Raw genomic sequence first — 25,541 nt, 5'->3', positions numbered from 1 at the left:
ATTCAGACAAAGTGTCTTCAAACATGAAATGGTGTATGAATACTCTTTTGGTTAAGGCCAGAAGGCAGCCATCTTGTGTGAGAAGGGGTCCACTGAAATGGCCGGGATGAATAATGGGGAGTAGCATGACTTGTTATGGACATTAGCTGCTATCCAGTTGCCATCTAATTGCAAATTGATGTCCAGGAAGTTTGCAGCTGAATTGCTTATCTGGTCCAGTTTGATACAGAGGCCATACAGGTTATTGTTCATTGAATCGACAAAATGGTTTATATTGGGCTTGGTTTTCCATAAAATAAAGATGTCATCAACATATCTTTTATATAGAAGAATGTTGAGTGTAAACAGGGGTATGATTCTCTGTTCAAGTTGTCTAATCACTAACTCACATAAATCGCCCAATATTGGGTTGCCCATAGGCACACTGCACTTTTGGAGGTACGTTTTGTTGTTGAAATGGAAAAAGGAAGTGTAGCATAGAATATGGGCAAGTTCCAAGATCTGTTTATGGTGTGCTGTGGTTCCATGAGAAGAAAGTAAGAGATCACTAATCACACAAAAGCAAGGTTGTATTTTCATAGAAGGGTATAATGAAACAAAATCAAGTATAGTGATGTGTGTCTGCTCGGTTACAGTAAGTGTTCTCAAAGCATCTAATAACTCAGTGGGGTTCCTGACCATCCAATGATAATTGATCAATTAGTTATTTATATGCTTGCGTATAGCAGAGTCTAAAGCTCTAGTGGGGGATCTTGCCTTATCAATGATAGGTCTCAAAAAAGGAGAATCTTTATGTGTTTTGGTGAACACAAATAGCCTGGGAGTGTTAGGTGAAGGCACCACCGCCTTGTTTATGTTCAACTCTCTTGCAAAAGGAGTTTGTGTAAACCTTCTCACCCGTGCTTGCAGCGTGTTGACAAAGCCATCATCAATGGGTTCGCACTCTGTGTCCCTGATGTATGCTTGCATCATAGAAATGTATGTTTCTTTCTTCAATAAAACAAGAGCCTTGCTTTTATCAGCCTTGAGGATGATAATGTTGTGGTCCCTTAACCATTTCTTGGATATGGAAATTTGTTTCCAAGGTTTGTCATCTTGCTTCCAGTTGTTACTTCCTTGTATCTTGTATGCAGATTTCCATCTGAAATATTCTTTGTGGACATTTGACACTCCTGTGATGAGGTTTTCTACGTCAGGCATCACCCCCCCAGGTCGTATGTATGAATCATCAAGTGCAAACATAGGACCATGTGTTAAAGAGCGGAGGAGAAAATCAGGGGTTGAAATATTGTCCCAGCATATTAAGGAGGAGAGTTGTAAATCATGTTGTGGCTTCTGTTTTTCAAGAATCCAATCAAACTTCTTTTGATAACATTTGGAGAAGTTTCTTTCAAGCTTACATTGGAAGGTGACAATTGTCATGTGGACCTCCTGTAGTATCTCTGGATCATGGTTGTGTATTTGATTCTCAACTTTGATTACGCCCTGGAGTTTAGAAAAAAACCATCTTGCGTGTTGTGCATATCGATGATATAGAAGGCCAGATTACATACTAACTGCATCAATTCCAAAGATGATATTAATATATCTCAAGCTTGGAAGTTCTGTTATGAGGGAGACCACAACCCCCATACCTCTATTTAATGTACACATACTTATGTTAGTTTATCTTATTTTATTGTAATTTATTTTCTTTTATTTCATTTTTGTGTATATAATACTATAATATTTCATTTGTGATATGAATGATGCATATGGTAACGTCACGTGCACAATGTTCTAATGATTTTAAATTTGTGGCACAGAACTGTTCTTAGAATCTCAACATTTGTAAAACCTGATGAAGACCGAAAATTAAGGTCAAAAACGTTTGTTATTTCAATTAAATAATTTTACTGGATATTCTTTATCCAGAATCGTGCAAAAGGAGTTTGTGTAAACCTTGTCACCCATGCTTGCAGTGTGTTGACAAAGCCATCATCAATGGGTTTGCACTCTGTGTCCCTGATGTATGCTTGCATCACAAAACATAAGGTTTTGTGAGTTATTGATAAACTGTTTTGTTAGAAATAGTGTGAAAGGTTTGACTTATTATCAACATTTAAATTATAAACAAAAAAAAACATATTAACTAATACTATTAATTCATTTCTTTTGAAAAAATTATAAATTTTAAAGTTATATTCAGAAATTAGTTCAGTATATAATATAATACCCTTAGAATATTAGGTAAATAGTTGTAATCATTAATATGGACTAATTACCAATTTAAATATTTAAAAAAGAAAGAATATATCCATGTAAATTTAGTAGCTTGGTCATAGCTTTTGGTTTTGTTACACAAATATACTTATAGTCTAACAACTATACAGTATACTGTAAACGTTTATATGTATAGATTTGTGTATATTTCTTTTCATTGTATTCCATATTATGTTATAATCTGATCATTACTTGGAAATGTTAATCCAATTAACATTTTATTTGATGCACACTCCTTGACATGTTCTCATTGCCCCAGAAAAGACTACAGGCAGGAATTTTTAAGCAGAAACAAGGGATTTCAAGGGAAAAATGGGGAGGGTCATGAGTAGATACCAAAGTTTGCTAAAAAGAAGGAAGAATCAAGTGTTAAAATGGCAGAAGAAAATACAAGATCAAAAGAGGACAAGAAGTTCAGTTGGTTAATGATCAAGGTTCTCCAAAATCCAAGAAAGAATAATAATGTCACAAACAAGAAACTTTATTTTTTCCTTTTTGTTTCATACAAAAAAAGAAAAAAAATTTTCTGGATATCCCAGGAAAACATTTGTATAAAAAAATTTACAATTTCTTGATTTATGACAATCTTTCTTTTAAATAAGATTCACATACTCCCATAAAAATAAAAATATATATATACATACTTTATATATACAGGTAGGCCTCCTACAACGCGGTAGATATGTTCCTTGAAAATACCGCGTTGAAAATACCGCGTTATAGGAGACACCAACTTGATACAAAAACTGGGATTCGGTTCTAAAAAGAGTAAAACTTGGCATTTGAATGGTGTTTTTTGAATTTTTCAAATCAGCTGTTGCTAGCCACGAATTTAACACTGGTTTCATCAGCTGACGACTGTCCCATTTGTTTTAAATAATCAAATATTTTTAAGACTTTGTGTTTAAGTGCAGTTTTATTTAAAGGCAACCGTTTCTTGTTCCTATCTTCTACCCATAATATTAGCGCTTGTTCCATTTTTTCTATTATAGATGCTCTTGGACGAGCAACATTTTTCGCAAGAATAGATGATCCAGACGCAACCAAATTTCTGATCTTTTCTCCTGACCGAATCGGCAGCTCATTTAAATTAAAATGCATACTGATATCAGCTATGCACTCTTGATGTTTAATTCGATCCAAAATTTCTATCTTTGTTTGAAGATTTATAAATTTCCTTTTTAACGACGGTCCTTTCTTTTCATTCGGCATTGTTATGGCTAAAATTTTTTCAATCAGTTTTGTGGACAGTAAAAATAATAAAAAATAACTTCCTTTCACTATGTTGTTAAAAATATACATCCAATAGAAGTTTATACTGTATTTTGGACCATTTTGCAGTTCCCACTTATTGAAAGAGTATAAATGATCGAAAATTTAGTGATATATTTGAGTGTTTACGGTAACTGATGCACATCTATCTAGAAACCGGTCTTCCCCTGAAACTTTCAAGGTTATAACATGCCAACGTCCACAAATAGCTGTTTTCAAAGACTTTTAGCTCTGTATGCCGAACTGCGGCTTGTATAACGTGATCCATTGCGATTTTTCTGTTATGTGAAGATAATTCATTTCTAAATACTGTAAACCGCGTTGTAAAAGTACAGTGTTGTAGGAGGCCTACCTGTATATATTTACACACACACACACTTATGTACACAGAAAACCCTGTATACTTTCCATTAGATAATTTGTGTCTAAATGTCAAAACTTCCACACATTATACAGTATAACCCTAAATGGACAACAATAACAAGCGTAATATATAAAATATTTTTAATATACTTTCTTATAATTCTTTATCTTTTACTCTTTCTCAATTTTTCTGTTCACTATTTTATAAATTAAACTAATACCTACCTGTTCTTTAACCTCATTTTCAACTGGTAATAATATTTCATTGCATTCATCACAAATATCATCCACGTCTCTACTATCGGGAGAAGAGAGATCAGAGGCAGTAGCACTGTTGTTGTCACTGGGTTCTAGAAACTGTGAACACCATGTAGCTAATTGCTGCTGCTGTTGTTTCACTTTAACTAGATCTTTTTTATATCTTTGCATTCCTTTACTCATATAACCAGTGCTAATTTAATAAAGGTTTTAATGTTATATTACCATATTCACAATAAAGTTTTTATTTGTTACATGTTTCAATAAGTTTAATAACAAATTTTGTTAAATATTCCTCTTAATTCCATAATAAAAGTTTTAAAAAATAATTTTAAAAATTTTAAATTCTAAAATAGCTTAATAAATTTTACATTTGTTACAAAAAATTTTGAAAATTCCTGTTTACATTAAAACAAAAATATTTTGATGAATTTTTTTATTTTTTTATTTCAAAGTGAAAATTTTTTAAATAAAATATTTTATACATAAATTTATGTTAGTTACTAATTACCTTTTTAAAATGTCTTCTAAAAAATATGCTTGCACATCATGAATTTTTCCAGGCACTGAAAGAATAGAAATAGATAAATAAATAAAACTCACGCCAAAATTGTATAGCTTCTTGATAAAAAGCACTGAGTTCAGCGTTAATATGATTTTTCTTATATTGCAAGTACTTTCGACGAGTATTATATCATCGTCCTCAGGCGAAAAAAAAAAACAAATTTGAAAATTAGAACGTGCAGAGTGTTCCAAGTAGAAAACGGAAAATTTTTCTTGTCAATTTCTAAATTATAACGTTCGGTAATTCCGTTGGTCACGTGCAACAAGCTTTTGCGGGCGTTCGAAATATCTTAAATCCACACGACTAGCAGCGCATGCATTGAGGAGCGATCGTACTAATTGTGCGACTCTTGGCGCTTTTTGCTGTTTAAATGCTGGTATAAAGTAACCCATATTTCGGGCAAGTTGAGTGTGGGGACGTTGCATGCGTCTGTGGTCATTGTAAGGAGCGCTTCCCAAATAAATGTAATTCTTCTGTTGTCACAGCTCCTGAGCAACGCTGTTTTTGACCATAACGGGTTATAGCCCTGCTGTAGAACTTTTCTCACCAGTGAGTTTTTCCTACGGCACTTTTCTCTCGTCAGTGAGTTGGTTTCTCTTCTATTTTTAAGTTTCTAAGGTGAATGGTGAGGAAGCCTTTGTCCTAACAAAATGTAAGCCCAAACAAAAATATAATAAAAAGCAAAAATAAAAGTAAATAAAAATAATGCTCGAACTTGGTTCCTTACAGCAGAATTAAAAAAGCATGGTACAGTACATAAGCTACGATTGTACTACATTTCACATATTGCAAACTAAACATTGCTGTATTGACTATATGTTGATTCTAAGCCCAAAACAATTTGTTTCTTTAATTTAAAACATCCTGGATTTCATGACACTTCAAATTTTAGAATAAGTACTAAAGAAGTCAATTTAAAAAACTTTTAATTTAAAATGATTTATTTGCATAAATTGATAATATAAAATTACTTTTATACCTTCTATTACTGGACAGGAACCAAAATACTTGACAAAAAGCTGAATGTCTAAAGTTGCAGACATAAGAATTAATTTCAGATTTCGAAACTTAAGCAAAACATCTCTGATTATTAATAAAAGAAAGTCACTGAATCTATCTCTTTCATGTACTTCATCCTAAATAAGAGGGAAGAAATAATTAGTAATTGTAATTATAATCAGTTATCATTAATTAATTAAAAAGTTAGTTACTTAAAAAATTATCATTAAAAGTTAATTACATAACATACAAAATAATATTTTCAGACCATTTTCAACATTCAAGTTGCAATATCAAGTGTATTTTAAGGTATAAGATTAAATTCAAGGAGTGATAAATCATTTCATTATAATTATAAAAATTGAATAGAATTTTATTATTACTTAATCCTTAGTTCTAAGCCAACTTAGCTTCTTCAATAAATTTAACTCCATGATTTCACATTAAACAAAGTCAAAATGTTGAAAAAGTTTTAAAGTCAGAAACTTTAATTTAATAAACACTTTCAGAATAAAAAAATTCCAATCCCATTTTCAAATCAGTAAAAAAACAAATCAAATCTTTCTGGGCACTATTTTATTTATTTGCTTGAATTCTTGCACCCAGTAATTGGAAGATATAAATTCTTTAATTTCAATTTTCTGGCTTCCTCCAAAGCCCATTGTCTAATATATCTATCATGAATTGTAATCAATTTGCTCTGGCAGTTGTAAGCATTGTCTAGCAGTGGAAAGAAATATTTTTGGTATTTTTTCTTGATTAGTTCCCATTTTTTCTCAATATTTTCTAAAATTTGTGATGTACTTATCATGTTTAATTTTCCTAAACATGTGTTGAACAGATTTAAAAAACTGGCCTTGATCTTTGTAGTTTAATACAAAATTGATGTAATCAAAATTGAATGTATTAATTATTTGGAGTTTAAAAAGTATCAAAAGCAACTGTAAACTCATTTTCTTCTTTTGATAGTTCATCAAATCAAACAATTTCATAATAACTATAAATGCAGGGTTCCTACTCAAATTTTTGTTTTGAATTCCCTGACTTTCCCTGACCAATTTTGTTCAAATTCCCTGACCCTCACATCTCTTACAGTGTGGAATATCAATATAATAAAACAGCATTTTATTTACTGTGAACATTGAGTACTCTTTTTGCACAGTTGATATGTTTCAAAGACTGCTACATTAAAAAAATACAGTACATATATCCTGTAGAAAAATGCTTGATAGAATCCACAACTTCAATGTAATGAAAAAATAAGCAATTTACAAATGAAACACAAGCTTTTTATTTTATCATCATTTATCATTATTACTTGTATGTAAATCTAGCAAATACAAGGTAGCATGAAATCAACAAAACAGTATTTTTTCATATACAAATAGTACTGTGCTGTGCTTAAAATGAACTCTTGACTTAGAAACATGTAATTTTAAAACCAATCTTTCAACAAAAAGAGTAACTTTTTTAAACAGCAACATATTAAGAATTTTCAAATAAAACATTTTTTCCCCATAAAAAACTGATCACATAAAAAAAGAATTAGTTTTCTTTTGTCAACCACATTTTTTCAAAATCACATAAAAATAGATTGTATATAAAATCTTTTAATTTTTTTTTACAAAACGAACAAACAAAATACAGAGAAACTTCTTAGTATTACAATAGAGCATTGATTATCCGAATGTCAATCAACTGAAACATCGGTTAACCGAAAGCGTTCCAGTCAGACTGTGTAATCTAGTATCAAATGTTTTGATACTAGATTAACTTCTAAAGTATAATTTTTTTTGTTTTTATATTTTTCAATATATTTATTTTGTTTGTACAAAATAAAAAAATAATTTTTAATACAATAGCCATAATTATTAATATAAAAATTTTCATTACGCTTAACATCGACGAAAATTGAACACAAAGCAACACGCAACAGAAAAAAATTTAAACATAGGATGTATTAATATACTATATTGGGATATACTAATATACTATATTAATAATGTATTTTTTCATACATTTATCCGATTCCAATCCGAAATCCAATCCAAAATGTATTTCGAGATCCAATCCTAAATGTATTTCATACATTTATTCCAATTAATATTTAAATACAATTATCCGAAAAATCAATTTTCCAAACAACCCCAGTCCCCAATTGATTCAGATAATAAATGCTCTACTGTAATTCTCTCTTTTAAAAATACAGATAATTAGAAAATAAAAAGCTGCTTTCAAGTTAGTGACATTCACAACATGGCATTTTGCAGTAGCATATAGGAAAAAGAATTATATTCTTTGTTAATATGTGGAATTGATGCTATTATCAAATATCAACAATGAAGAACAATAATTTATTTGATCCTAATGTTAAGTTATAGAAGTAAAAATTACATTTACAGTGAACCTTGCATAATGAGCAAAACAAATTGTAAAAAACCAACTCACTTAACAGGCGATGTTTTGCATAATGAGTGATGAGGAGAGGGGAAGTCCTGGATTGTGCACATGTCCGTGTTTAGCACTCGTTCCACTAGCATCTTAGTGCTGCTTGTGATCAAACCTATTATAACTCACAAAACACAAGAACTATTATATTAATATAGTTTTAGCTTTTTCCCCCAAGTGTATTTATTTTCATTTTTACTCTTTTTCTTCCTTTTCATCCTTAAGTTGTTGTTTAAGTTTTCTTTTTTCTTCAGCCCTCAATGTCTGCTACTTTTAAATATCTTTTTTCTATTGCAGAGATGCAATATATCACTGTCTAGATCTTCTCTCTGACTGTTAACATTTTCTGGTCTATATTTATTTGATCAATACCACCAGCAAAATTTGATCAATACCACCAGCAAAACTAAGCATTGAGCAACTAAACTTTCTTCCTTAAGATTTTCACTCAACAGTGATTTTTTTAACCGAGAAACCACTCTCAACACTTGCATTCCCATGTGAGAAAGAAAAAGAAATTTTGATAATAGATCATAGATCTTGCAGTTGCCTATCATCCTTCATAATTTCACAATAAAATGTGTCCAGACCATTATCATCACTCCTTTCAGATATGAAGTCCTCAAACTTCGTAGAATAGGGTTTTACGGACACTTTATTGCAGAGTATATCATACTATTCTTTTGCTTTGACAGCAATTTATCATCTATCCTTTTGTAATCATGTAGAGCCTCCAGTAAAACATTGAAACACAATTTTCCAACATTTGATTGCATTTTAATAATTTTTGGGTCTAAGTTGCTCAAAGCCTTCACACATTTGTACTTGACAGGTCCCTTTCTCAATAATCTTTTGTGTCATCACTTTCAGCCCATTTCAACAATATCTTAGAAAACACAGAATATCTTTGTTGCTTAATTTCAATTCCTTTAAAACCTTTTTTGCTGCAAAACCAATATCCAAATCCTTCAGATGTACCAAATTTTCATTAGAATTTAAATCTATGTTTAGAAACTTCTTGTCAGTGACCCTGTCATTTTTCACAAACTTTCTCATCATGTTCATTAATAATTGAAAACTTGCTTTATAAAGATAGGGTGCAAAAGGTTTGTTGCTCTGAAATCAGGTGAGGAAGCTCTCATTTTGTGTACATATTGACCAAAAAAATAAAAGTTTAAATTTAATAAAGGAATCATTGAGTATCTGTCTCAAAAATGTAGCCACCTTACTGTCTTTCAACTTTGTACTGTTGTTTATGTACTACATCTTCACAGATTTACAGATATTCCAACAACTTCTGCTGCACATTCTAAGCACTCTCCATTCTCCAACCAACTTGTTGAACCAAACTTTTTGGGAAATAATCTGCTTCCACTTATAGCGATGTAATCAGCATGCCGAGTGGGTGAGCCTTTTAGCAAATAGTACAAATTCCATAGTAGTGGTAACAAATTCCAATCTATTACTTAAAAACCAGCTTTTACAGCACCATGGACTACATGTAAACCACATGTTCCCATTCTCACGAATGATTTACCAACATTCTGTGTCTCCATGTGATCTTCTAATTTATTCAAAAAACCTATGTTTACAAATGGTTCATCCTTACAGATATGAAGAATTTTTGCTGGATCAAGATGAATGTCTGAAAGGCCATTGAGAAATGCAGAGAGAAGATCATCTGTTGTACTATGATCCAGAAAGACACTCTGGTCATAACCTTATCTTTACTCTTGTCCCAGTATTTTATCACAAGATCCATTTGAGTTCCTTCAGCAACTTTGTTTAGTAATTCGTCAAAGGAGATAGTAATATTATCACAACTTGTAACAGCATCAATCAATTTTTCTCTGAAATAATGGGCTAGCCCATAATTTATTATATAGGAAGCTTTATCTGGATCCAACTGAAATTGTGTTGCTATAGCACTGTCAGAGAACATTTTTTTGAAAATGTTCTTAATATCAGCGCATGAATTGAGTGACATCTTTTTCTTTATAACTGCCAATGCTCAAGTTATCTCTGCTTTTATTACATCATCTTTTATCACAAAAGATGTCAATGTGCTCTAAGAAATGTTGATTTGGCAAGAGACTGTTCATTAGTGATCTTAGATCTATCTTCCAAACCAGAAGCCATTTCACACACATTTTGTTGACTATTAGAAGAGTTTGAATTTGTTGGGGTTAAAAATCTTATAGTGAAGTCTGTTCTAACTTCAATCTTTTTATTTCAACACGATGAGAACTATTTGCATGTGATACTAATGCATGCTTTCCCACATTAGTTAATGAGAAAACTTTACAACAAATGCAGCAAAATGCTTTTGTATCATCATCTTTTACAGTTCCTAACCAGAAATTGAATTCTAGATGAATAGCTGGATCCAGCCATTGGAGATTAAACCTCGTTTGTCTCCGTGCCATTATAATTTAAGAATGTAGAAAAACACAAACCCTGAATAATATTATTAAAAGACAGATGAACCAGATCAGAAAGCAACGTGTAAGACTTGTTTTGTCACAACACTACGTAAAATATTGAAATGACATCCAATCCATATCTGCATATATATATTAATTAAAAGTAGTGTTGCCAACTCAAAATTCAAATTTACAGCTAGACATTTTAATAAAAATAACCAAATTATATTGTTTCCATTAGAATTGTTTGATTCTTTTAGCTAGATTGTTCATAAATCCACTGAATCTAGCAAAAAATTATCTGAATTGGCAACTCATTAAAAGAAAAAATGTTCCGTTGCCACCATTTTGATTTCAGTTTCGGTATAAAGGCCAGAGTTTTAATAATTACTTTTAATAATTTTTATTTATTATTTATTTAATTTTGCATTAAATTTCGTTTTTGCATAAAATTTTCTTAAGAATGCAGACAAAATTTATTTATTTTAACTCTTGCAATAATTTTAAGTATTGTAATTAAATCATATCACAAACCATCTTTCTCACTTTCCACTAATATAAAGGGTCTTGGAACATATCAGTCATATATGGCAGATATTAATAAACATATTTTAAAAGAAAAAGCCTTGTAAATCAATNTACTTAAGTATGTAAAAATTTATTACATTTCATGTTGTACGAGGGTTTTACCCATTTCTCGAACCGTGTCAGAGTGAATCCGTGCTATAAAAGTACCGTGTTATACGGGGGATGGTACCAATTCTCGAACCGTGTTAGAGCGAATCCGTGCTATAGAAGTGCCGTGTTATACGGGGGTTACCTGTAATTGTTTTAGACAGTACACATTTTATAAGGATTTCGTGAATGCTTAAATTAATTTTGTTTTTTGGTTAGGAAAAATGTATCTGTTTATAATTGAAAAAATTAACAGAACAGCAAGAAGTCAAAATGATGATATTTTTGGATTTAAATCAAATGTATTATGTAAACCACATTTTCACTTTCCAGCACACTTATTTAATAATTGACAAATGTTTTTGACTTGCTTTACAGATTAACTTCAGGTCTATATGTCAACACATTTTTGTTCTATTTCTGAAACATTAAAATATTAAAAATTTGTTTGTCTGATCAAAAAGTGAAAAAATTGTTTGCATGAGATTTTTTAATTATTTTCCAGTTTGAATTTCTTTTTTCATATGATTTAAATCCAATAATAAAACAGCAAACTTCAAAATAATTTATAAAAATGTGATAAAATAGGAAAAATCTAATAAAGTGAAATCATTTACAATATAATAATTATACCCTACCCAAAATTCAATGCCACACATAGCAATAAATTTATTTCTGGCATAACTTTACAAGAGTTGTGTATCGTTTTGAAATGAAAAATGATGATTATTATTATTATGTTGGGTTTAGTGGGTTATTCAGTTCACACCGGTGGCTGTGTACTATGCCGGACCAGAGTCAAGGCATAGCAACCAAAACAAAATTAAAATTAAATAAGTGTGTCAGTGTCTGTCTGTATTCAGGAATTTCCTAACAATATGGCATGTATTCAATACAGTGGCCTTCTGTAGTTGATGCATGTATTTCTATTCAATTGTAATGTTCCCAGCTTTTGTGTAGTGTGGGTGGTATCACACCTGTACAGGAGAGAACAACAGGTACAATAAGCACCCTATCCATCCTTCATAGATGCCTTATTTCCTGGGCGAGTTCTGTGTACTTGCTAATTTTTTCAATGAATGTGTTTTGTACATTGTGAGTGTTTGGAACAGATATGTCTATAATGTATGTGATTTTATTGTGTTTGTCAATAAGTGTGATGTCTGGTCTGTTGTAGTAAATTGTTTTATCTATGATTATGGCTCTGTCGTAGTACATTTTGTGCGTGTTGTTTTCCAATACTGTCTGTGGAATATACTTGTAGTATGGTTCATGGATGTCTACCAATTTGTGTTTCTTTGAAAGCTCTTGGTGTATTATATTTGCTACTTGATTGTGTCTATGTAAATTATCTGTCTGTGCCAAGAGCTTGCAACTAGAAGTGATGTGTTGTATAGTTTCTGGCATGATGTGACATTTCCTGCATGTGTCATTTGTGAGTGTTGTATCTTTGAGTATGTGTTTTCTGTAGTTTTTAGTATTTATGACCTGATCCTGTATGATAATCATGAATCCTTCCGTCTCCCCAAAGAGGCATCCCCGATCTAACCAGCTGTTTGGCGCAGTTTTGTCAACTTATTATTATTGACATTACTTATGATGTACAACAAAAGACAGTTGGCATAGTAGAAAAATACCATAAAATATTAAAACTGTTCACAGAGTCAAATCTTATTCTGCATTATTTTGTCAATTTACTTTCATTTCTAATTTTTATTTTGCTTTCTAAACAGTAAAAGTGAACATTAATTATTTTTTCATACAATTTTATGTTATATTTTTATTTTATTTTACTTCTGATATTTTAGATGTACTATAATTTATTAATTTATACTTCCTTCCTCACTTCAGTAAAAATTAAATGAAATTAATCCATTACTACAAGAGAAGAATGTAACAATTTTAAGTGCAATAATTAAAATTTTATTCTTTAAAAAGGAATTGGAGTTTTGAGTAGCTTGTGTAAAAATAAACAACTTTGACTTCTTTCCATGATACATGAACTTCAGAAAAACATTCTAGAATCTCTGAAGAGATTTCCAGTGCAATTTTTATAGCAATTTTATGATTTGCAGTCATCTTTATTAAAATAATTTCCAAAAACCAACAATAATAATTGTTGAGTTCAAAATTCATTTATAATTACAGCCCAACCAGTAAGCTTCATTGCACACAATTATGAAAGCATAATTGATTAAATTTCTGACTGATTTAAAACAGAAATTTAAGGATACTTCAAAAAGGATTTCCCAAAAAAAAATTCTTTGAAATAGCTTACTGAAAGAGTACCTCAATATAGCTAAATGTACAATTTGAATACTACTTTCTTTTGTTACAACTTATTTATGAAAAACTACCTTTTCATGCTACACTACAATAAAAAACAAAATGTAAGAGTAAATGTAATATTGACACAAGAATCAATATAAAACTTTAAATTGATACTGACACACAAAACACATCTTATATACTTACTCTAGTAACATTTAATAGAAATTACAAAAGCTTTCAACTGCATCGAAAAGCCTTGCAGAGGTAAAAAGTTGTTTCACAGATAGAACATTCAAAAATGGAGAAACATTCCAAAAAGAATATGATGTAATTTGAAATTTACATTATAAATTAACCAACTCAATATATTATAACGTTTACATATGATAAATATAATGGATTAATATAAATTTTTAAATAGTAAAAATATTGAAAATAAAAACAGATATCTTGTAGGCTTATGATGCATTTTGAAAATCATAAGATAAAGTATGACTTGCTTCAAAACTACACAATAAAATAAATGAAACACATTATTAACATTACATGTAAAAAATAAATTAAAGTGTGTAATATAACGTTTAAAAATAAAACCAAAAAATACTACAAATAATGCAGAAATTGGAGTTAAATGAATATCAAGTAGGACTATGAATTAAAGGTACTTAGAATGTATTGCTAAGCTTGAGGTAAAAAATGTAATCCTTATTGATGCAACTTCCATTTACTTTAGCTTTATATATTTCTATAGCTTTGACTATTTGTAATTTCTCTCTATCATATATCTTATGCAAAAGCCTAGCTTCATTCCAACAGAAGAACAATCCAGACTCAGACACATATTGGGCCAGTGCTGTAACACAGTTATGTTTGGAAGTATCATAAAAATGTTCTCTAATTCTCACATCTAGAAATATATATGAAGAGGCAACATATGTTAATGGTATGTTGAATCTGGAATCAACCAATAGAGTTATGTATACCCAGAAGCTCGTAATTTGTTTAAGGCAGCTTTACCATTAATAAGTAGGCTGTATACTGTAAAAAAATCTTTTATAAGTAAGATGGGGGTTTAAATTTTTAGCAATCCTGGGGACCTATTCTGACCTCTTCCGATAACTCAACAAGAGCAATACACAAGACATTCGATAAGTCCCCTTAGCAAAAGGCAGTTAACAAACTTTAAACAAGTCATGCTGATAATTTAAGCCATTGCTTGGCAAAATTAAAATTTAAATTTCTTTTTAACTCTACTACATATGTTGTTGAATAATGCAAAAGTATTGTATTCTTTATATAACTGAAATCTAGTATCTGTTTAAAACTAAAATTATTGAAAAATTAAACTGTAAAAGCCCTTTACCTGCTTTCTAGTCGAATCTGATATCCAACAGTTTGACCAACTTTCTCATCTCTTTCTGCTGCAACTCTTTCAGCCACAGATAATGTAGCAAGCCGTCTTGGTTGAGTGCATATAATACGACATGGCTGTCCAATTGTATGACAATGATCCAGTATAAACTGTGGTATCTATCAAATATCACTTTATATTCATGTAATTATAAAACAAGTATCTTAAAACCACAACTATATTACCAATATTTTTATTTCATACTTTAGATAATTTTATATAAAACTTATAAAATATTTATATAAACAATGTAACAAACTTTATTGAAAATTATATTTTATTATACAAACATCATATTTTCAATAGAAGAAATATTATGTTCATTATGCTTGAAATTGCTTCTTACAATGCCAAAAACTTTAAGAAAAATATTAATACTGTCTATTGGCATTATTATTGTTTACTTGAACATTACTACAAGTTCTTTCAACAAACTACAGATTGTCTTCTTCAGGCATAGAATAATGGAATCTGAATGGAAACTTACAATTTAAAATATATGTTAATGTGTTCCAAACAGCAAATTTAAGAGATATTCCATAGGATGAGTCAATATATTAAAAAAACATTAATAGCAACAACAATAGATTAAATAGAAATAAAAAGGAATGGGCAAAAAAATGTGTAATTTAAAATTAGCTCAAATGAAAATTATCACACTAACCTCCTGTATAACGTGTGCCATATTTCCGAAAGGTTGGGTGTAGGTTTGTTACACGAACTAAGTGTTGTTATGTAAAGTGACTTCCATATGAAAATGATCCTGCAATCTAAGCACTGTTGAAGTATGGTGGCAGTGACCCATAATATATTGTAATCATTTTCTAAAGCATTTCTGGCAAGTTCGGTACAGGTTCTGCAATTTCTGATACAGTCTTGATGCTCTTGAAAGTGGCAAGCAATTTTCTAGTTGTGGCCCTAATATAAAATGTTTCTGCTCTCATTTGTGTCTGCTGTAAAGAGACCATGTACAATCCTGACTTCTGCAAAACAGTAAAACTATCCCATCCCTAATTACATAACAATCAGTGCAGGAAAATCTGTGGTTTTATAGAAAGTCATGAAATCATATGGTTTGCTATTCCTAACTATTCTTACTTTCATAAAAAAAAGGGTACCATGTTTATATAACTATTATTATAATGTATACTTTATAGATATCTTCACTAATATATATATATAAGATGGACCATAATTATGTCCCCTATTTTATTTTAAAGCACCATGTTGAAATTCACACACACAAAATTACATATCACAAAATACATCATGATAGAGAATTTCATATATCACACCATGCAATGTTCTTTAGAAAAACAAAAAATGTCCTGTTGCTCAGTAATGAAGTCTTCCTTCTTGAGATGAAGCTTCATCTCATTAGATATGAGAGGTTCTTGCAACTCTATATAACTCTTTCCCAGATAATGAATTGGACACAGTAGTGATATCCCACAGTTGGGGGAAATAAACTCATAAATAAATAAATAAATAAATATATATGTATATATTCTATTTTCTACATATATTCTCTCTCTATATATATATATATAAAACTTTAATATAGCAAATACATATAACAACCAATACACCGCAATAAACAAATATGATAATCACACATAGCACCAACACAGTAAAAAGATTTTGATTGACAATAGTACCCTCAGTAATAACTCAGTGACAGAGCTAGAGAGTCTGTTAATAATAATCCCCAAAATCATAAAATTGTCAAATCTTACATTAATTTTTAAGTCTTGTCATTTCTGGCAGTCTTCTGTGATCACTTCTCAATTGCTGTATACAATCATAGGGTAGTCTAAGTTTCACCTACTCTTGCTTAGTACATGGTCTGCAGCACTCTCCTCTTCACTCTCTCCACATCGACTTGTTACAACAAAGCTCTGTTTTCCCCAAGTCCCTCACACATGTCCTTTCATTCTCATATCCTCTGGGTTTTCTTGATGCTACTGGTTCTTTCACTTGACCAGATGGGGTGTCACCAATATTAAGGCATAAAACACACCATGACCTCTGAGATCATCCAACATTATCCTGAAAGAATCCTCTGGGGTTTTATGATTAATCACATTTATGCAACAAAGCTACTCTATTCAGGAGATTATGGACAGAATTATGGCAACTGTGCATTTTTTGCATATTTGTTTTTTCCTCAAAGAATTTTGACAACATTCCATAAATGTCAAAATTCTTTGAGGAAAAAACACTGCATGAGCACGTGTTAATTTTGTAAATGGCCTTATTGAAATGAAGTAAAACTCAAAAATCCCTCATAATAATATGTTTTGTAATACCACATAATTTAACTTATATGAATTTCAACACACTTTAAACTAAAAAAGAGACATAATTATGGCCATACTGTACATTAATACTAAATTAAAGTAATTTAAGTTAATGAAAAATTGAAAATACCTGAGTAGTTTTGCCACAACCAGTATCACCAGTAATTAATACTACTTGATGGCAGAAAATTGTTTGCACTATCTCATCTCTATATGAAGCAATTGGCAAATTTTGTTTAAAGGTGAAAAGATCTGAATCTCCTCTTCTAGGAGGAATTTGAGGTATACCATTATTTAACCTTCCAGTAGTTCTATTCACATCACGAGCTAAAAAAATAAAATTAATTTTTGCAATTCTTTTTAATAACAGTAATAATAATAATAAATAAAAATCTTCAAATATTTAATTATTAACTAACACATTTCCATAACATTATATAACATACAGGGTAAAACTATATAAATTACAATAAATTATTATTAAATGAAAATCAGTTTCTTGGGTGTAAAACAATCAAATAAAAACACAAAATAATCAGAGAAATGTATATAATTTAACATTTTTGACATTACAAAATTTATTCTTTGGGACAAACAGCTTTGTAAATAAAACAAAAATTTTTGTTGTGTTTATAAACAGACCCATGAATAAGCAACTCATCCTTGATACTCCAGCAGTATTCAATTTCATGAATACTGCTGGAATATCAAGGTTGAGTTACTCATTCAAGTTGTTTCCAGTTTTTTGAGTTAGTTACATTAAATAGATCTGTATATGAGGACACTTTTGATGCCTTATCATGAATCTGAAATCATCTATCATAATGCAGTGGACACATCATATTTAAGGAAGAAATGATGTTCAATATGGTGAGGTGTAAACTGCTTATGTGGGCAATGGCAATAAACACTGAGACAAGAACTCCACTTATTATTATTGTTTGCTTCATTTCACTTATTTTATAATTGCATCTACAATAAATTGTTAACAAAATTAAAAAATCCTGAAACAAATTGCTTAAGTTTCCCATCAACAATATTCTAAAACTGCATGTGGTGCCATCTGTTATAATATTTTATTAAAAAACTTTTTATATAATGAATTATTATAAAATGGCAAAAAGCTTAAATTTCAGGGTAGAGATGAGTTTCATAAAAAGTTGTAAATGCCAATAACAAGTAAAATCTTCAATAAGTCTGATCCCACTCAAGATATGACACACACTACTCTATATCTCCCTATCCCTCGATCTTGAACCAATAAAATTTAATAGTATCATCTCCCTAATACACAAACCTGCCTGCAGAATTTCAGAAATTTTCAACAAAAGGCACAGGAGTTATTAAGCTTCCAAGTGGGTGAATAAAATCATGCCTCCTCACACATACACACACAAATATCAATACATACATAAAAAAACCCCCAAAGGGCTTTTTTGTTTCTTATCATTTCAGGTCCAGAGTCCAAAAATGTAAAAATCTGAAGTGGTCATTTTTTGACTGACTGCTATACTTTATCTCTGTTATATATATAAGAGCTGCAAAAGTAATAAAAAAGATGGAAAGAAAAAGCAATGCCTATGATAATACCTTCTGAACTGTGTGTAAGTTAAGTGACATGTTTTCAATGATAACTTCAGAAGTGCGGGATTTAAGGTCAGCAGGTCATTTGACATTTTTACTTTACTTTTAGCAATTTTCTGTTGCATACACATTGATGCAGATTATTGTCCAGAAGCTTCCAGATGCCCTCAAGAAAAAAAGCTTTCTGGTGTAGCCTTTAGTGAATTTTGCACCATCTCCATTACCCTGGTGTCATCAGCAAACTTCTGACTTCGCAAATGTTCTTTCAAAGATCCAAACAAATGAAAATCTGGTGGTACTTTATGGTGGTTATTTCATCACCTCAAATTTCAGATTACTTAGTTTATCCCCTGTATGTGCAGCCATATAGGACTTGGCATTGTTATGAAAACAGCAAAACTCGTTTTGAGAGAAATCTCTGATATTTTTATTATATTGCAGCTTCAACTTGTTCACCAGCATGTCATACCAAGTATTAATCACAGTTTGACTGTGATTAATACTTGGTATGACATGCTGGTGAACAAGTTCCTGAAAGTGCATCAATATAGGGCCATTAGGATCCCAAAATATTGTCAGTATGACTTTCCCAGCAAAAGCCTGTGTCCTGAAATTTTTGTTGACTGGAGACAACATGTGCTTCCACTGCATCTATTGTCTCTTACTCACTGCTTCATAACAGTGCATTCAAGACTTGTCTCCTGTCACAATTCAATGGAGAAAAGCATCTCCTTCATAAGCATAACCAATCCAAATGCTCCTGACAAATGTCTGTCACACATGCTTTGTGATCAATGGACAGCTGCCTTAGGACCAATCTGCTACACACTTTCCTACACCTGAAGTCATCATACAAAATATTGTACATAGAGTCATGACTCATTCCATGGTAATTTCATTAACAGTAACCTTCCTGTATCCACAGATTCACTGCTCGATCTGCTGTTTCACAGTCTCAGTTATTACGCAAACTAGTCTCCTACTCTGGTGTTCATCACTAACATTTTGTCTTTTGTTTTAAATCTTTTCACCCAATCATACACTCGTCCCTGACTAAACAATTGTTTCATACTAAACCTTCATTCCTAAAATACAAATAACACTTCATTGCTCTTCCATGGTGCAATTTGACAGTATTGTGCAAGTATTGCAAAAGTAATTTCAGAAGGTTCAAGTTCAAAACCGTTTTAATGTAATTAACAAATTATTTAGAGACCTCGAGAAAGACCTGGCAACCTACTCCAGTATTTTGTCAAAATACCCTATGGATCAATTTACAAATACTGTTTCAAATGTGTTACTGACTTGTAAAAACCTTGGGCCAGTAGGTACCAATCGAGCAACTGGGAAAGAGCAACGAGTTGTTATTAGTAGTGGGAACGTTGATGATGTGATCAGGCTAAATCCTAAAGGATACCTGATTGCTGATGTAGCTTGTAGTGAAAAGAGAACTTTGCGCTGTACTAAAATATTTAAAATTGGAACTTGGAATGTAAATGGGTTACACGTAAGAAAGTTGAACATAATCAAAAATAAAATGAATCGTTTGACGATTGATCTTCTAGGCATCAGTGAAGTTCACTGGACTAGAAGCGGACTTTTTAATTCCAATGATTATATCATCTACTACTCTGGAAATGATACCATCCAGAGAAGAGGAGTAGGTTTCATTCTGCACAGAAAGATCAGTTGCACCATAGAAAGCTTTTGAACATTTGACAACAGAATCATAGCAATCCATATCAAAGGAAAACCTCACAATTTTACAATCCTTCAGGTTTATGCACCAACTGCTGATTCAGGGTAACTGAGGCTTTCTACAATGAACTCCAAAAAACACTGCGTCAGACAGCAAGAAAAGATGTCTATGTCATCGGAGATTTCAATGCAAAAGTAAGTGAAATGGAAGAATCATGCATTATAAAAAAATTTGGTCTTGGAAAACGAAACAAGTCAGATGAATGACTGATTCAGTTCTGCCAAAAACAGCATATTACCATAATGAATATGTGGTTTGAACAGCCAAGGCAGCAATTGTATACATGACTTCTTCCAATAGGAAATATCATAACCAAATTAACTACTTCTTGTGCCAACAAAAGTGGAAGAGTTTCGTTTTGTCTGAGAAAACGTATCCTGGCACCGATTGCAGAACAGAACATGAACTGCTTGTTGCCAAAGTGAAACTAAGGATTTGTAATATCAAGCAACCATCAGTGATGCCAAAATTTGATGTCGAAATGATCCCTGATGCCTATGATATAGAAATAAATATATTTGACTCACCCAATTTCCCAGAAAGAGAACCAGAAGAACTATGAAAAGATATAAAAGTACATATCAATGATGTAGCCCATCAACTCATTCCACACAAAAAGAAGGCAAAATGGCAAAATGGATGTCAGAAACTACAATAGTAGTAGCAGAACAATGAAGAAACGCAAAAATCATTGGTAACCGAGAGGAAATGCAAAGATTAAACACAGAGTTCCAAAAATAAGTCAGGAAAGATAGAGAAAAATTCTGGAAAGAACAGTGCAAGAAAATGAAAGCAGCAGCTCAGAAAGGCCTCATTAGACAATGCTTTGCTTATGTGAAGAAAGCCCAAACACCATTTATCGCATGTAAGGCAGCTGTCAATGGCCAAGATGGTCATGAATTACATGATCAACACACAATCAAAGAAAGATGGAAGGAATACACAGAAAAACTTTATGCCAGTGAAATGGAAGTTGATACCCAAGGTATTGAAAAGGAAGAACTGACAGAGCTGGAGCCAGATATCTTAGAAGAAAAGGTGGCATGGGCACTCAAACAGCTGGCTAGCCACAAGGCTCCAGGAGTCGATGGAATACCAGAAGAGTTGCTGAAACCCTTACCATTAAAAGTTTTGACAGCACTGTACTGTAGTGTGTGGAAGAATGACCAATGACCAAAGGATTGGAAAAAATCTATTTTTATCCCCTACCATACCAAAGAAGGACAATACCAAAAATTGCTCCAACTATCGCATCATCGCTCTGATTTCACACACTAGTAAGATTCTACTGAAAATCATTCAACAGCGTATGTATTCAACCATAGACAGAGAGATGCCAGATGTACAGGCAGGTTTCTGAAAAGGAAGAGGAACATGTGATCATATTGCTAATCTTTGTTGGATGATGGAAACAGCAAAGGAATACCAAAAAGATCTATACATGTGCTTCATTGATTACTCAAAGACTTTCAATTGTATTGATCATGACAAATTGTGGAAGTGCCTCAAGGAAATGGGAATCTCATTGCATCTCATCCAGCCCATACAATCATTATATACCGGACAAGAAGCCACCGTAAGAATGCCATATGGTGATACAGACTGGTTCAAGATCAGAAGGGGTGCCCACGGGTGCCCACCAGGGCTGTATCCTTTCACTATCACTTTTCAATCTTTATGCAGAGGTGGTGATGAGGAAAGCAGATTTGAATGAGTCTAACATTGGAGTGAAAATTAGAGGCAGGAACATCAATAATCTTTGATATGCAGATGATACCACGCTGCTCGCAGAAAGTCAGGAAGATCTCGAGCAGCTGCTTCTGAGAGTCAAGCATGAAAGTGCAAAAGTAGGGCTGCTTCTTAATTTCAAGACCAAAATAATGACTACTGCACAGAATACAGAAGTCAAAATAGCGATCAATGGTGAAGAAATTGAGATAGTGGAAGATTTCATATTCCTTGGGTCCAAAATCAACCATAATGGAGACTGCAGTCCTGAAATCAGAAATCGCACAGCCCTTGGACAAGCATTAATGATCAGCACAAAAACATCTGCCTTCAAATTAAATGCAGATTAGTTAGTGCAATTATTTTTCCTATTGTCATATACAGATGTGAAACTTGGAATCTAAAAAAAAACGGACAGAAGGAAGATAGATGCTTTCGAACTGTGGTGTTGGAGACAGCTTTTGCACATTCCATGGACAACAAAACTGTCTTAAACAGAGTCCAACCAAACAAAAATCACACTGGAAGCCCAGATAACCAAACAGAAACTGTCCTTTTTTGGTCATATAATGAGAATCAGCTCCCTTGAGAAGATGATCATGCTGGGGATGGTTAGTGGGAAAACAGTGCAAGGCCGACCAAGGACTCGGTGACTCGACACAATCAAAAGTAACAATGAATTATCTATAACAGAATTGAAGGAGGCTGTGCAGAATAGAGAGGCATGGAGAGCTTTGATCCATAGAGTGACTGAGAGTCAGACATGACTAAACGGATAAGAAGAAAAAGAAGTGCAAGTATTGTGTATTGTGCAAATATTGTGCAGATGCATACTGCTCAGTCATCATGACCATGATATGGCATATCACTAAGAGTCATTTTGTGTCCTGCAATAAGAGTTTTTGCACAATTCCTGTTATTTAATGACTTACTGTAATGACTTTACTTTCCTTCAAACAATGAAATTTTTAATCTTCCATAAGAGTTCATTTTTCAACTTAGGTTAGATTAAACATTCTCTACTTGAGATATTCTCAATATATTGCAAGAAAATAATTAAATTTTTTAGTAGTGTTAAAATTTTTAGTTTAGTAAAATATCCTTATATATAAATAAAAATTATTTGAAAGTATAAAACATGCATGCAAACAATTTACTATAAAAGCATATCATACATACCATCTTGACTCATTAATCTATCTCGTTCAGTTGGCGGCAATAACTCTTGTCGTTCACGTGCACTGACAGGATATCGCTGCAACAAATTTAAACAATGTTGTCTTGAAATTCTTCCAAGTTCAAACACAGCATCAGCTTGAACTATAGTTGAACCTTCTTTCTTATAAACTGTTAAGTAACGATTTGCACCTTTCCTAATTTAAGAGAAGTTATTAAATAATATCCATGTATGCAAAATATACATTATTTCTGTTTTAATATTAGTTATTAAAGATATTTTTACATATATATATTAAATTCATCCTACTCTTCAAAAGTTTGATATTTAATATGAAAGTGATCACTTTTTATTTCATTTTTTTACTTAGATCTCATTCAACATTTCATCAATTGGGGTGCGTGCTGGACGCCAAAGATGCAACTGAACTTTCGGTGAAGATCAAATATTGATTGTTATCATATTAGAAAGCCAGTATATAGCAAAAAAATGATTTGGTTGGCAAGTTGGATATTTTTGAATAGATTATCCCTGAACTTAGTTATGTGTTTATAGATTTGTGCTGAAATTGAGCCTAATCCAGGACTTTACCTCATTCTCTGCAACAAATGTCTCAAGCGGTTATGCAAAAAAGGGATGAGGTAGATCGCACAAGGATAATTCTAGAGAAATACAAAGGGAAAGGCAATCAGAAGTTCTAAGGAGTGAAGAATTTCAACACGAAGAGAAATATTGTAAAAGTAGTTATGAGGGTATGAGAAATTCAAAAATAAATGAATATTTTAAAAAGCTAAAAGACACTGAACCAGAGGTGGAGGAAGTCTCAATATACATTAAAATCCATATACTCATATGACTTAATTCAGGAGAATTTTTTACAACTTAATGCAGAATTACAGCAAATAAAGACAGCATTCAAGTCATTGAAAGAGGAAAATAAATATTTTTGAGGAGAATTAACAAGACTGCAACAGAGAGTAGAAGATATAAAAGTTATATCTAAGAGTCACAGTCAAATAAAAGGTATGTTAGAATTTGAGTTGGATAACTTGGTTAACAAAAGATATAATAAAAATATTGTAATCATAAATTTTCCGCTTATTTCATTGGATTATTTGAGGGAAGTTATTCAATTTATAAAGGTAAAATTAGGAATATCAAATAACTCAATTGAGAGCTTAATTTGTTTGACTAAAAATGAAACAAAACCAACAGTAAAAATTTCAGTAGACTCTCACTATACTAAAAATTTAATTTTAAAGAGTTTTGGAAAAAGAAAGTTAGTTTAGACAAAGAAGAGAAGAAAAAAATAATATTTACAGCAGATATGTGTAAAATATCAAGGTTAAGAAGACAAAAACTCCAACCAATAATTAAACAAGAAAAATTAAAAAGAAATAAAATATTGTTAAGAAAAGACTACTATATAAAAGATAATAAAATGTATACATATGATATTAGTTTGGATAAAATGATTGAATTAAGTGTTTTTTTTTTAAGAAAGAATCAACAGCTACTTCAGAATTAATGACGAATGGATTGACAGGATGTTGAAATATTCAGGGATTACTGGAAAAAACTTTATAGAAAAAATGTAAAAGAATATATAAAATACCACACTATAATCAGTTTTTCAGAGAAATGGATGCTCAAAATGAAAGATAGGTTATATTTAGAACATGAATATTAATTATATAAGAGTATCTAAGGAAAAACAATTAATGTAGATAGAAAATCTTTAAAAGTAAATGAAGGATTGTTGGTTTCATTTGAGAGTTGGTTCCAATACTTTTAAATAATTTTTTTGGACAACTATTTATACAAAGGTAGTTCTAATGCTATATAAACAACCAATAGATAAAACATATGAATAAGGAGCTAATGATGATTAAAAAGTCAATTTAGGAGTTGGTTAATCGTGGTTGTTATAGATGTAATGATATATGTTCAAAAATTCACAATTTTGTTTATGTAAAGAAGCTCAAGAATTATATGATAATTATAACCTCTGTGCATTAGATAAAGTAATAAACATAGAGAGTATGT

The 25,541-nt window shown here is 31.4% G+C and overlaps 1 protein-coding gene and 1 pseudogene across 1 annotated transcript in view; one reads left to right on the top strand and one right to left on the bottom strand.

The window, feature by feature from the left end:
* LOC111635390 (probable ATP-dependent RNA helicase YTHDC2) overlaps positions 1-25,541 on the bottom strand; it is an 87,586-nt gene that overhangs the window by 52,807 nt on the left and 9,238 nt on the right. Inside the window, exons 4-10 of the mRNA XM_023380344.1 lie at positions 23,498-23,691; positions 17,378-17,574; positions 14,900-15,066; positions 9,888-10,095; positions 5,700-5,856; positions 4,667-4,721; positions 4,123-4,348 (exon numbers count right to left, since the gene is read on the bottom strand). Coding sequence (XP_023236112.1) covers positions 4,123-4,348; positions 4,667-4,721; positions 5,700-5,856; positions 9,888-10,095; positions 14,900-15,066; positions 17,378-17,574; positions 23,498-23,691 — 1,204 coding nt within the window. The remainder of the gene's footprint in view (positions 1-4,122; positions 4,349-4,666; positions 4,722-5,699; positions 5,857-9,887; positions 10,096-14,899; positions 15,067-17,377; positions 17,575-23,497; positions 23,692-25,541) is intronic.
* Positions 20,961-23,110, top strand: LOC111635394 (annotated as a pseudogene).

Source organism: Centruroides sculpturatus, unplaced genomic scaffold, assembly GCF_000671375.1.
Source record: "Centruroides sculpturatus isolate CEXI.00-Female unplaced genomic scaffold, Cexi_2.0 scaffold744, whole genome shotgun sequence".
In the NCBI taxonomy this organism is placed as follows: Eukaryota; Metazoa; Arthropoda; class Arachnida; order Scorpiones; family Buthidae; genus Centruroides; species Centruroides sculpturatus.
This window is presented reverse-complemented; position numbering and strand designations above follow the sequence as displayed.